Source organism: Cyprinus carpio, chromosome A8 (assembly GCF_018340385.1).
Source record: "Cyprinus carpio isolate SPL01 chromosome A8, ASM1834038v1, whole genome shotgun sequence".
Classification (NCBI taxonomy): Eukaryota; Metazoa; Chordata; class Actinopteri; order Cypriniformes; family Cyprinidae; genus Cyprinus; species Cyprinus carpio.
Window position 1 is genome coordinate 16,707,029 of NC_056579.1, and position 15,380 is coordinate 16,722,408.

Genomic DNA, 15,380 nt, shown 5'->3' on the forward strand with positions numbered 1-15,380 from the left:
TTGTTCACTGAAAAGAAGAATGTCCCGCTGTGCAAACTGTAATTGTCAGTGGTAAGAAACGAATGTACTGATATCCTACTTTAAGTCAAGTAATTGTTTATAATTTTTTTTTATATCTGTGAATAAATGTCATATTTTATAAATCATAAATTGCGTTGAAGTCATTTTTATTTGATGCTGAAGAAATGTAAAATCTGGGTACCCCATAATCTTCCATATTAATGGACAAATTTTATTTTATTTAATCTTGCATATGATGGTTCATGTGTTCAGATTATATTTATTAATTAAACGAGATAAAAACAAGAGATGGTTTTTGTAATACTGATTAGGCATCCATACAGATCATTTCCATGCCGCTTATACTATACTGGGTTGGGAGTGTGCTGGATGATTACGGATGCACAACAGGGTAATCATATCAGAGTAAAGAGGTTAAGGGAACGTTATAATAAAATTATGGGTTATAGATTAACATTAGAATAGCATTCTACAAACCAAAAACTAACATTCTATTTCCGTTAACTATAACAAAATAAGGTTTAGGGAACAAAAAACTAACATTCTGGAAACTTTCTGGGAACCAAAAATGTAAAGCTGTCTTTGTTGTATTATATTTATTATAGTTCTGTCAATCAATAATAATAAAAAAAACATTAATCACACATTTTTTCTGACATTGTTTTTTTTTTATATGCTTTTATATTGCAATAATTTCACATTCAGTCTTCAAATTAACGTAGAAAAAACATAAAGACAGTATATTTTTTATATTTTTTATGACTTAAGGCAAGTATCAATGATACCTATACTACTGATGTCTCTATATGAATTTGTTTTTTTCCCCTAATATTTAACCATTGACTAGCCTTTCAACATTACAGTATAATTGAGAGCTATAAATTTTAACATTTATTAGACTTAAAAAAACACTAAATTTAAATGAACTTAAATCAGTCTTCACATATATACCAATATAATGAGTCATATTTACGTGTGTTCTTCAGCAAGTAGGAAATATACAGAAATTGAAGAAAGCTATCAAACACTAAATTCTAAATTCTGAATCCTTAAACAAAAAAAAAAAAATTATAAATAAAAAAAAAATCAAAAATAAAAAAAACAAAATTAATTCAATTTTTTTTTGTTTTTTTTTTTTGTTCTTTGATGAACAGACATCACAGCAGCTGGGTTATTAGGTTATTTTGGCTGCTTTAAGAGCTGCCACTGCAGAACATGATGCGGATCTGACACACATCATATTTTCATACAACTCTTTACCTTTTCTGACTCACTTGAGGTCTTAAATTCTCTACTAATGAGCTGACGAGTTGAATCGGGTGAGTTAGATGAGAGTGCTGTGGTGGTCCAGGACAGTTTTGAAAACCATTTCAGAGACATGTATAAGTAAGCAAGTAAGCTCTTTTGTGACTCAGGGCTAAGCACTTTACAGGCTCTTTCGAGGAACCTAATGTTTAAGTTCATGTCCCGACTTGATGAGTCTCAAAACTGTATTATAATGATGCTCAGATGCCCTAGGTGCAGCTCAGCTAGATATCAATCATATTTGTGGAAACATTGGTATGGGTGCCTGTTAAGACTCTCATAAATCAAAGTGTGTTTTTATGTGTTTATGTATCTATTCCTTCTGTTATGTTGTTGGTCTTGTTGTTGGGTCTAGAGCCTGTAATAAAGTTTATATATTTGTTAGCTGTGAGTGGGGTGGTTTTTAACGCGTTAAACTGAAAAAAATAATTGCATGCGTTAACATGCTAATTTTGACAGCGCTAATTTATTATCACCAGCCACAGACTGATGATGAAGATTATTTTTTTTTTTTAAGTAGGAATTAACAAATATTAGCAGTGGAGAAGGAGGACTTGTTTGTGTTGAGTGAAGGAGACGCTGTTTTGAACTGTGCATCACATGCAGTCCAATCTGTTTGCAGACCAGAAAATAAAGCAATTTGTTATCCATGAGCCTCTGCAGGGGCGCCTCCTCAGCACTTTTCTTACTCACTGTGTGCGATAGAGAAAGAGAGACTGTGTTTGTAATTTCAGTTGTGATGTGCTGTGTGTATGTTCCACTACATTACCTTAATTGGCCGGGTCTGTCTTTGTGTTCCTCAGTTAAACTCAAAGCAAAGCTCAAGCCCCTCTGAGTCACTAACACGCTCAAATCTCAGCCCGTGCTCTCTTCATCCATATAATCCCAGAGGTAAACCCGGTTGTGTTTGTTAGAGATACAAAATTGAGTGTCAAATTGTCCCATAGACATCACTCATTTTGCTGTTAATGTGCTGTTTGGGTAGCAGTGTTTTGTGAAGGTACCAGCAAATGCTGCAAAGATTAGCTCTTACAATAAATAGGGATTTTTATGGTTTAGTCCCACACTCAAATTGTTCAAATAGGTCAAAATAGAAAAAAAATCGAAGGTGGCATTATTTCATAAATTAACTGGCTTGGTATTTTAACTCATTAAGGCCAGTTTAAATGAATAGTTTTGTATTGAACTAAAAACAAAATTTTTGCTTGAGTTTTGGATGTATAAGATCAAGTGGATGTAATACAGAGATCATTAAGTGTATGTGTGAATATTTTAGGCCTGTTCGGATGAGATCAAGAGCTTTTTAGCTCCCTGGGAGAAGCACCTGTCTTCATTTAGGATCAGGACTTGAGATCAGAGAGGTTGTGTCTGAAACCAAAGGCTGCTAGCATGTGCCTTATTGCCTAGTCAGTCGGTAGCAGGAAATGAGGTACGTCCTACGGTTGGATTCTAAAGTAACAAATTCAGGTGAGCTTTAGAGTATATTTAATAACTCCATAGCTTTTTTTCTTTGTAGAAATAGAATATAAATGCAAAATAGCTCTTTCAACTGTGCTATGAAATGACACCTTTGAACCTTCAAACCAACTCCCAAAGTTTAGTTTTGTGTCAAAATTGATAGTGCTTTTAAAAATTGACCAGGTGGATTAATTTAAGTATGTAAGATGTAACATTTAACTGATGAGCACCAAAGGCATGCTTTTTCACACCTTTGCAGATTGTAAGTTAAATGACGTATATAAAAATGTACATTTTGAGTACTTATTTTTTTAAGTACTTTTTAAACTTTTTAAAAAGGTTTTTTAAAATTGAAGTTTTTTTTTTTTTTTTTTTTTTTTTTTTTGATAAGTGCATTAAAGCTGGAAAGATTTTATTGATATTTTTAAACTTATCATCATCAAATTAGATAATATTAGGCTTTCTGCAAAAAAAGGCCCTTTTCCCCCCAAGATACAGGGCTGTTATCATAATATATTTGGGCCATTTTTTTTAAATAACATAATGGTTCTAATGAAGAAAAACAACCTTAATTGCAGATGATTCATGCTGTCTTTGCTGTGTGTATATGTGACATCATTTCTTTATAAAGAACAGCTGGTCTGAATGATGACATGCTATAACTTCTATTGTTTTTATATACTGTAGTAGCTAATATAGCTAGTTTTATATAAGCTAATTATAATCACTGGTCCAGGGTTCCCACTGTCTTGAAAAAGCTGGATATATGAGGTAGCATAATTTTAAAAGTGTTATTTCTAGAATTTGAAAAGGAAGTTAATAAAAATAATATAACTCCATGATAAATTTTATAATGAATATGCATTTTTATAGTTATGCCGAGCTCTAAAATATTTTATCATGTAGAAAATGGGAGGGGGGGGTCCTTATCCTTACATTAATAGTTCACCCGAAAATTAAAAATTCCTAAAAATGTACTTACCCTCAGGCCATCCGAGATGTAGATGAGACAGAATTTGCGTAAATTTAGCATTACATCACTTGCTCACCAATGGATCCTCTGTAGTGAATGGGTGCCGTCAGAATGAGAGTCCAAGCAGCTGATCACTTGTTTTTTTTACAAACATACAGACATTAATTGATGGACTGGAGTCGTGTGGATTACTTGTGGACTTTTTGTGATGTTTTTTATAAGCTGTTTAGACTCTCATTCTGACGGCACCCATTCACTGCAGAGGATCCAGTGGTGAGCAAATTATGTAATGCTGTATTTGTCCAAATCTGTTACGATGAAGAAAAAACTCATCTATATCTGGGATGGCCTGAGGGTAGGTAAATTAAAAAAAAATTGGGGGGGGGTGAACTATTCTTTTAATAACTTCCAGTAAATAATAGACAACAGGAAAAATCATGGGGCATTTGAATATTGTTGTGGACAATGGGGAGCCTTGGGGTCAAAAAGGCTGAGAACCACTGTTATAGACTTATGCTCATTCTGCCTTAAAAAGTAAGCTTTTGTGTTTCAGAAAAAGACAGTTTTTGCCTTATTTTCTAATTGAGGACATCTCTGATTGTCCCGAAAGGGAGGTGTTGTCAGATTTAGCCCTTTTTTGGGGACAATTTTGTACACAGCATACACACTTCTTTTGTGTGATCTTATTAATGGTCGTTGTGAATGCATCTATAAGACATACATGCTCTTATTTCATCGGTATGGTACATGTTTCCCCTCTCTGTAATGAGTCATACTGTGTCTAGCGTTGAGTTAAGCAATCCTCAAGCACAGAGCTCTCACTCACATTGACGTTATGTAATTCAGTTGGCCTTTTCCAATGATCTGTGATCGGTAGCAGCTGAGAGGAGGATTAGAGTGTGTCTGGACAACAGCCGGCAGACATGCTGAACAGACTCATGCTTATGAGTGCATGTGTGATCTCACTTATCTGTGCACGATAAAGTAGGTTTGGGGGTAGTTTTATTACATTGAGGATAGAAATGAGTGAGATTGAGTGTAGTGTGTCAGTGATTGATTTGACATTTAAAGTTCATTTGTGGAATGACTAAAAAAATTCTAAATTTTATATCCAACAATAACCAATCTTATGTTTAAAACTTGAGAGGGAAAAAAATTCAGTGGGATAAGGAAAATAAAGTTCAACATACCGTATATACTCTGAAAATAGTCTTGCACAATTTTGCTTGTAAATTTTCTTGTTTTAATATGAAGGTGAACAACCGTTTTACAAATTTAACCATTTTGATTTGGATTAAACTGGTCAATTTTCTTGCTCTATCCATATCCTTATAAATACCAGATACACTGTATGTTAAGCATGTGTATGTTAAGCATGCCGTGGGAATTTAGCCGGTGACCTTGCTATTGCTGTGTGTGAGGCGGTAATAAAGTGTCAGAGCTGTGAGTCAGTTCGCTTCACTCTAAATGGACAAATAAAGAAATACGACTAAAGGCTACCGGCTCCATATTTTATAATCATGTAAGTGAGTGAAGCAGTCTACTTTTCAGAGCTTTGCACACTTGAGATTGTTAATTAAGGTTAATTTTTAACTGTGAACTATTTGTTGTATACTTCACACTATTATACCTTATCCAGGTTTAGTAGTCTACATAATTATGGGTGGTAACTCTAGAGTAGTGTTTCTCAACAGGGGAAACCAGAGAGCATCGGGGGGCACTGGAAGCAAGATTTTTGATGGGGGGGGGGGGGGGGGGGGGGGGGGGTGGGGGTGGTAGGCGGTTGTTTTAAAGCCAGTTTGCACCAAAGATGTTTGAAGCTGAAACTTGCAAAAGAAAATGAAATGGTCTGCAATGTCCCAACGTGTCTCTACACTGGATGCATCAAAGCAAGCTTTCCATATCTATTTGTCCATTTAGCACAGTAGCACAAGCGGGGAGAGTGCGTCAGAAATATAATGCCTCTTAGCACGTTCAGTGACAGAATCAGTATTTATAATGGGTTCAATGTGTAGTAATGTTACCTGCCAGCTTGAGTAGACGGTATATCATTTCCATTGCAACAACTCTTGACAGTGTTCGCTCAGCTTTCTCTTTAACCTTTGAGGCAACAGGGTATGTTAGATAGAGAGTGAAAGAAACCTCAACATCGCCAAAGCTGCAGCACTGAAATTCACCAACATGCTTAAAAACTTTGTAAATGAATGTTCTTACACTTGTTGTCAAATACACTTTACTGTCTTTTTTGATCAATTTAATGGATCCTTGAATTAAAGCATTTACAGTAATTTCTTAAAATCGTAATGACCCCAAACATATGGTATTGTAAATATAAGTCTGCATTATAAAAACAAAATGTATGCATTGAAATATTAGATCTGCCCTAGTTGTCTGACGTGCATTTTCATTAGGGGTCAAAAATTTAGTCATACCTGTGGTACCAATTAACGCTAGTTTCCAGATGGTTGCACAGCTTTGAACAGTGTTACACAGCATGAGAAGATGATACGGATAAATCATCAGAGTTAAGGCATTATATAAAAGGCTGATTAGGCCTGATAGATTGTTATACTGCATGGGTTTCTCCCTCCATCCATTTAATCTCAGCATGTGCTGTATCGATGCACCTTGTCGGCCAAGCCGGGCTGAACGCAAGGCTGGAGGGTTTTAACAACGGTGCTGTGCTTTAAGACAAATGACTGCTGATGAAATGTTAAATATTCATACTAACACTTACCGCCATGTCAGAGACAAGTTACCCACTGCTCTACAACAGCCATTAAACACCGGCATGCCCCCGGATCTATGCTGCCAATCTATATTACATAAGTCTGTGCTCCGCTAAACAAGAGCATGCAGTGGCAAACTGCAGAATGATACAGCCATTACTCTCTGGCACATCACAGACCCACAGTGCCAAGTCATGTTATGTAGCTGCTCAAATGCACACAGAACACATTCATAGCTTTAAAAACCAGCAGCAGGACTTTAAAATCAATTCTATAACGTATTAGGAGCCAGTGCCAATATAAAAGTACTGGGGTAGTGTGCTATAATAATAAGAAATGTTTCTTGAGTACCAAATCAGCATTTTAGAATGATTTCTGAAGGATCAAATAACACAGTTATGAGTTATGGGAGCTATCTGCAAAATGATTTTTTTTTTTTTTTTTTTTTTTTTTTTTTTTTTCTTTCTTTTTTTTTTTTTTTTTTTTATTTTTTTTTTTTTTTTTTTTTTTTTTATGGGAGCTATCTGCAAAATGAATTTTTTTTTTTTTTTTTTTTTTTTAGTTATGGGAGCTATCTGCAAAATGATTTTTTTTTTTTTTTTTTTTTTTTTTTTTTTTTCAAAGTTTTATAGAAAATTCCATTTGTGTGTTCTTCTGGTAAGCCATCACTGCATTACTTTAATGCCACATGAGGGTTTAACAGGCAACAAAGGGATTCAAATGCTGGATGTCTTAACAAACTTTAGATGGAATTCTATATTTGTCATCCAACATTGTTTAGAATACTCAGGAGAAGGTATCAGATTTCCGTAAAGTGATATGTTTGAACTGCATGCCATGTGGGCTCTCAATTACCCAGAGAGATTAAGTGGGGGTTAATATGCGACATTGTGTTTTTTTTGTCAGTATTTGCAGAGATGCAAACAACAATATCAGATGCCCTCTGAGTCTGCATCTATATTAAGCATCTTAGTCTGCGAGATTATCCAGGCAACAAGTGTCGAACAGCACACACAGTGGTCTTTTTCACAGGTGTCATACCTCAAAATCAGTAAAAAAATAAATAATATCAAAATTAAATCTGCACCCGCCCAGACCCGTTAATATTTGGCCCGTTACCTAATCCGTACCCGGGATAAATCACACACGCTAAAATCATTCCAATTAAAGTGCTTTATTTTTTATCTCGCACCTCTCTCAACATCACAACAGCGTCATGAATGAGCTAATGAAACAGGCTAAAGTGCGCTTTGTTTTGCACCATTCAAGTAGCCTACCATCGGCACCTAAATAGGCTATGGAACCTGATAACTATATGCAAATAGACCTATTAATGAAAAAAAAAGAGCAAGAAAAAATACAACCTAAGCCTGTCGCTCAAAAACAATAGCCTTATTAGGCTACGAGAAGCATCAACAAAAGTCGCAGTGTCGCAGTGGTGGTGACATGATGGGTCAAATGTAGTATCGTTGTTGTGTATGTGTAATGGTAATTTAGACATACAAATATTGCACATATTTATCATCTGCGCTACTACCCGCCCGCAAGGAGTTAATTATCCGCCCGGGGGTGCCCGACCCGTTGCAGGACCTTAGTACTTATTATTTTGACCAACAAAAAATAAAAGAGGTCAGGCGTTCCCCCTGTTTTTTGCATCTGCATATGTGTGTTGAACCGGTTTAATTGTTGAATATCTCTCTAACACAGACTTTTCCATCCAACCATACATCCATCCATCCATTCATCTTCATGGATGTTTGTTTATTATTTAAATTGGGACTTCTATCTCCCCATCCCAGGTGTCACTCAACAGAATGGATGTTGCCATTCACAATTACCTGTGTGCGCACAGACACTCACTCACACACAGCTTATGTAAGCCTCTCTTGAGACTGATATACCCATTATGAGGATGAGATGACCATCTGTAGCCCATACACGTATATACCTACACAATCCCACATACAGCCTGGCCCACAACACCTGCTTTCCTAACAGACCAATAAAGTCATTTAGCCATTGACAGGCATAGTGTACAGTTATGAAACAAAATGCTGGAAATATCCCTATACTTTACCTATGCACAATATGTGTTTGTGTATGTGTGTGTATCACAGTGGGGTTTAATTAAATGGTTATGGGAGCTTTTATACAGATATAAGCATGATTTTTACATTGAATATGCACATTTTTCCATGTCCATTAGAACTGTGTGTGCGTTTGTTTTTCTTTTAGTGGATTTGTATTTATAGTGACTTTTAGACTTGTGCATCTCGCTGATGCCGTTGCATCATTGTGCTATACAGAACATTGCTATTTATAGGTAGAGGATGTATACGGGTGCCCATTGGCTCTGAGAATGTGCTACTATTTCCTAAACGAGCTCACATACACATGCATACATACACAGATTGTGTGTTATGCCGCATCCAGCCTCCCTGAAGAGAGACGGCTGCATTAGGCCACATCTACTCTAACAGCAAATTGAATCCATATATCCATCTAAAAGTATTTATTTTCTTTTTTCCCTCAGGAGACTGAGATCAGCAGGAAGAGAAAGGAGTGTGAAGTCCTTGAGGAGGAGGTGAAGAAAAAGAGCCAGTCATGTCAAACTCTGGTGAGAGCCTTTACAAGTTCACATCCTATGAGAGGGTCTCACACGTTGGGTGTCATATCAAGACTCTTCTGAGATATTTACCGTTAGTCTTTCATCATACAACACAACATCTTGAAGTTGTGATAGATATAAGGCTGTAACTAATGGGCTCAAATGTTTTTAGGGACCCACAGGTAATGATTAAAACATTGTATTTGATATGCTGGACACATAAGCACATTTATGTATGTAAGGTAAAATCGAGAAATGATATTAATAATATGAGAGCTAGACTACATGCTTCATGCCCTAACCCTAAGCGTACTGCCGCTTTCGAATGCAAAGTTATTTAATTTATACTCCAGTAGCTTACTGTTTGTTTGTTTATCTACCTACCATCACACAAACCAATTTTACAAAAAAAAATAAACAAAAAATAAATAATAAAAAAAATAAATAAAAAAATCTTTACACCAAATAATCAAAAAAATACGAATTAATTTGTTTACTTAATTACTTTTGTTTGTATCTTACCATCCTAACACCAAACCAAAACAAAAAAAAAAAAATATGAATACATATGGTAAATATCAATATAATATATAAATATAATAAATAAAAGATTTGCCAGTCCTTATTTATTTATTTGTTTATTTATTTACTTACCTCCTTGCTTGCTTAATGCTAAATAGGTAAATAGTTGCTAAATAAAAGACTAACCAGACAATATAAATTTATTCATTTACTTACTTACAATTTACTTACTTTAACAATTTTGTGTTACAAACATTTACAAATATGATATGTTTAATATAATATATGAATATAATAACCAGACCAAATAGATTTATTTATTTATTCGGAGATGCTGTTATTTCGGTTGCCTGTTTGTTCAACATGATTCTTTCTTGTCACTGTTGTTTTGTTTTATCATTGCTTGTTTTGTTTCCATCAAAAATGTAAGCTCTTTATAGTTTACATTGCATTTGTTTTTATTTTTTCTTAGATGATAAAATGGCTCCTTTAACTGTGACCAGAGCACATGTAATGCTATGATGCATTTGGCACTGTAGGTAGTGTAGGATTGTACAAGGGATCAAACCACCAACCTTGTGGGAAGTGGCCCACTTCTGCCGTGTGCTTTAATATCATAATTAGACTGGATTTTGATTGGCATGATACATTTTGATCCAGGGTAACTTTTTTGGGGACAAAACAGTTGCTGATCAAGGTATTTTGCTTGACTGAAGCACATGGGTGTTGGAAATGCGTTGGTTTCACACACATACATACTCATCACTCTCAAGGGCATTTGCTCTCTTTCCCACTCTCTCTCGATCTTTCTCACTGTTCCCACAGCAGACATGGAGAGCTGACTCCAAGGTCCACTGTCAGGGGAAACAAAGCGAGCAGAAGGACAAAAAAAGCGAGCGCAAGAGACGGAGAAAGGGAGTGTGAGGAAGATGTGGGAGAGTGAGAGAGATAAAGAGTGCGGGTGTATGTACAGAGACTAATCGGCCCTGACTGCCAGGGAAGCTCTTTTAAAGAGCCCCTCTCTTCTTCTGTATTCCTCTCACCTTAGCATTCAGGAAAGACTTTTCATTCATTAAACATGACAGAGGCTTTTTAGAGCTGAAGAAGACCTTTTAAGTGGGTCATGCCCTGAGTTTAACATTTGATTCCTGGTTTTTGGTCTTTTATGGAATTAATTGAATATTAGTTCATGTATCATATGCTTTAAACTCAATGGTACAAGCTATTTAAGTATTAATACTCCCAATACTGATTTTGAATAGATACTCATATAAAAATATTGTTCCTAACTATTTCATATAGTACGTTTATTATATTTATATTTTAAATAATATATGTATGTTTACATTTAATTTATGTCCAGGCAGTTGTTATTGTTGAATAAACGCTGACAGGGCACATGATCCCTTACATAAAATATAAATATATTCCAAAGAGCCATGTAATAATATATTTTATTTATTTGGCTTTATTTAGTATTAAAAAAAAAGTCTGATACTTTGCACTTTGGTTTATTATTATGCATTGTTAAATGTTCATAGTTACCTATTTTAACCTCTTAAAAAAAAAAATAAAACTCTAACCATCACATTAGAACAATATATATAGACTTGGTTAGATTCTTTTATGTTTTTGAGATTTTTTAAAGTCTCTTGTGCTTACCAAGCCTTCATGTAATTGATATAATATAGTAAAAAATAAATAGTAAATATTGCAATATTGTGAAGTTTGATTTAAAATAATTCAAAATAGCTGTTTTCTATTTGAATATATTTTAGAAGGTAGTGTATTCCTGTGATGCAAAACTGAAATCAGTACTTCAGTCTTCAGTGTCACATGATCCTTCACAAATCATTCAGTCAAGAAACATTAACTATTATTATCGCCAATATTATCGCAAAAGGTGTGCTGCTTAATATTTTTGTGGAAATCGTGATACCTTTTTTCAGGACTCTTTGAGTAATAAAATCTTCTGAATTCTTGTTTATGCTCTAGCAGCAACATTACACACTAACTAAAGTTAAAAAAAGTGAAATCATAATCAACCACCCTTTTAATGTACTTAAAAAAAAAAGTTTTTGTGTCTATATTAAATGCGAGGTAAAAATGCTCATGTGTCTCAGCAGGACACAGTGTGTGGGAATCAGCAGTATAAATGTTTCTCTCCACAGGGGCTCTCTCTATACCACAGGAGGCTCCATTTTCACAGTAACTACTACAAAAATACACTGAGCTTAATCTCCTGAAAGTTCTATACACACAAACATTGGCAAAGCCTGATAGAAGTATATTTCCTTCTTTATTAAACATTGTTTGTTGTGGATTGGCAGAACATTCATTCAAACCCCTATATCTGCCAGCCCACCAGCACTAATGAGTGAACTGTGCACCTGCAACATCGGTGTTTTTCACTCCGTTCCAGATGGAAGGTCCTGAGATGTTTTGGAACACAAACAGCTTAGTGTTCTCCTCTTTTTCCAACTCTAGTATGACATTAAAGTGTAATGCAGTCAGCTTTATATGTGACACCACTGGTTTGTAAATATAACAGTCAGCAACTGTAAAAAAAAAAAAAAAAAATACCGCTACAACATTTTAAGCTCACAGATTTAACTTAAATTTAGAGTAAAAAATTATATTTCATTAAAATAATGTTGACATACAAAATTACATTTTTTTTTACATTTTTATTTATAATAGAGTGACAGCCATAATAACAACACTTATGGTTAAAAAAAAATCACATGATCAATCAAAGTTCACCACAAGTATCTGAGGTTATACTAATATAGAAGGTGCACAGTGTCATGCACACAGCATCACAGTCACACACATCATGGCACTAAAATAAAGCAATACAAATTATTTAATAATGTGTGATATAGCATAAAACCCTAATATGCGTAACTGATGAAGGAAAAAAAACGTTGAAAGAAATATCATAGTTATTTAAATGAAAAATGTATTCTGTAGGAAGTAGTAGCATATTCTGAAAGATAAGGTTTTTCACTGTAAATTATAAGATGATGAAGAATCTGTAAATTGAACAGTATTTTGCTGTAAAATTACATGGAATGTCTGATTAGATATATTACAGTTTTTCAGTGCATATACGTAAACTTACTTACTGGAACATCTTACCATAGCATTTTGACAGTATTTTACAGTTATAAATCCAATAATTTGAATAAACATGTTAATAGTGTTGTTTTAATAACACTGAGTAAACCTGATATCAAGAGAACCTTTTTACGGCAATATCGAGGACTGACTTGGTGGAAAATTCCATCAGTCTCCATGAGAGGAACCGTCTGAAAGCAGGCTAAAGGTCTACACAGTGCATTACGCTGAAAGGATGCTATTACAGGACATTTAAATAAAGTTTTTACCAGTGAAAGTCTCTAAAATGCTATCCGAGAGCATATTTTTATCTCTTGTGACCTTTTTGTGTAAATGCTGTCAGTCTCATAATGTTCCCGGCGTACGACTTCACTAGCACACTGTGTTAAAAGATGGAGTGCAGAGCTGCGAGGGCCAAACTCAATTACCTAAAAGCTGTGTCTGCCAGCCTTTGAACCATCTATGAGGTGCCCTGGGTTGTTTGTGTAGTGTGTGCACTGTTGTTGTTGTTTTTTTGTAGTATACATATACTTGTATGTTTTTGTGTGTCCATGAGTGGCAGAGTGAGCTGTTTTCCCCCTCAGCTCCAGTGGTTGCTTTTGTGCTTATTTTGTACCCTACTGAAAGGCTAGTAGGAGTTAATGAGAAAAATACAAAAAGAGAGATCACGTCTGTACATGACCTGAAAAGTGATTCTAGGAAAAAACACTTTGATTTCAATTTCATTCAACTACTGTTGTTTTGTACTGGAACAGCAGCCTGTAATGTAAAGCTGTGGCTGGTGGTGTTGTATTGTGTCTTGGAAGGTGGGATGTTGGGACGGTCTCTCCGAGGGGGCCATCTGCCTCTCTTCTTAATCACTCATCACATTTACATCTGATAGTTCCAGCCAGCCATTTGGAACATAACAGTCCACATCCATGCATGCAGCTACATGCACGTGTGATTTCATGCACATTCCGTTGTTGTTTCTGGATGTTTCTGTTGTTTATGGATGTTTCTGTGACACATTTTAACTATGGGTGATATTTCAAATATTTATATTTTTATGCACTTTGTAATGGGCTATTAAGTTTCTTAAAGACCTTGGCATACTACTTAACTGTTTTTTCATTCAATTATTACAAGCTGGGCTGCGTTTCTCGATAGCGATTGATCTAACCGCTTAAGAGCGTTTTCTGTGATTCATCGATCGTTCGTTATTGTTTCATGTGCGTTTCCCAAAAATGCACTTAACGTAGTCACACATAGCCGAGCTTTAAGTGCTACTTAGGAGTTGCTATCTGTTTTTCAAGTGCTGAAATGTCACCTTTTAGAATGGCTCGTTATTGTAGTACACGCTCGTTTATTGAAATGTTAACCTAATTTGATTTTGTCCTCCCAGTCTTTAAAGCATATTTCCTACATTACTTCTTTTATTCTTTTCTTTTTTTTTGGTTCAGTCGTTCAATTTAGATGTGTATTTCATTTATAAATTAATTATAAAAAGAGTAATAAAATGTACAATGAAGTACAATCAAAACTTTATATTATAATCACATTTCACTTCAATAAAGTTAAAGGTGTAATCTGCCGATTGTCCTGCAGGTGACCACATAAATCGGTCTTCTTATGATGCACTTAGGGCTTTACGATTACTCTAGAGCACTTGTAGATCTACGATGATTTTCAAGTGCTACTTAAGTTACGATGCTTTTGGGAAACAGACGGTAATATTAAGATTAGTCGTACAACCATTTTTACGAACTTCTTAGGCTTAGGAAATGCAGCCCTGATTGGTAAAAACGATGTTCCCTTGAAATAAATCAGAGATCAGAGATTATTCATGTGAGAATCGAACATGCTGGTTTGCTTTTGGCAAATATTCAATAAAGCATATGCATATTGTATGTGTTTAGTATTTGCCTCTTAATTGGGTCAAAGATTATTAGTGCTGTGGCTATATGATTGTAAATTCATGTCACAATTCTGTTTTTGTGTAAACATAGAGACTGGGCAGTGCCTCTGGTGTAACTTTTAGTATGTAAATGTGCATTACTGAAGTGGCTGGTGTGACTTTGCCAACGGGACTCATACTAGCTAGTTGGATTTTAAGGTCATGCTTTTGTTGAGTGGTCGTCACAGAGCAGAAGGGATTGTGACTCAAACTGTAGATTTAGCAACATGCTAAACACACTCAAAACAAATTAGCAGTCATATAGCAACGGCCCAGCAACCACTTAATGTGCAATGATTTTTGCATTGGAAAGCATCTCTCACATTTTATTCATAAAATTAAAAACCCCTTTATGACTTTAGTCATAAACTCATAATTTCAGTATTACCATATTTCAGGCTCATTGTAGCATAAATCCTGGAGTCAATGGGAATATGCTAGCTAGCTCTTGAACGGAGCACTTGCAAAGAGAGAGGGGTGTTTGGTGTGCAAGCAGAACAGATTGTGTCATCTCAAAAGTCAGTGCTGTTTATTTCCTGGAAGGGCCCAACATCCATTACCCTCTCTTCGACTGGACATCTTCCACAAAGCAGGATGTCCATCTACAACACCTTCCAAAAATAAAATAAAAGCTTTAGTCAGTACTGAATACTAGCACTTGATTAGTGCATACTGTCTGTCTGTCTGTCTGTGTGTACTATATATATA

At 35.2% G+C, this 15,380-nt stretch overlaps 1 protein-coding gene across 21 annotated transcripts in view; it reads left to right on the forward strand.

Moving 5' to 3' along the window:
• The window catches only part of LOC109070212 (RIMS-binding protein 2-like), a 112,960-nt gene that overhangs the window by 49,891 nt on the left and 47,689 nt on the right, over positions 1 to 15,380 (forward strand). For all 21 annotated transcript variants that reach the window (XR_006160665.1, XR_006160667.1, XR_006160666.1 and 18 more), the window contains one exon: positions 9,020 to 9,103. Coding sequence is in view for 17 of the 21 variants with exons in the window: in XM_042762520.1 (XP_042618454.1) it covers positions 9,020 to 9,103 (84 nt within the window). In the remaining 4 variants the exon portion in view is untranslated. The remainder of the gene's footprint in view (positions 1 to 9,019; positions 9,104 to 15,380) is intronic.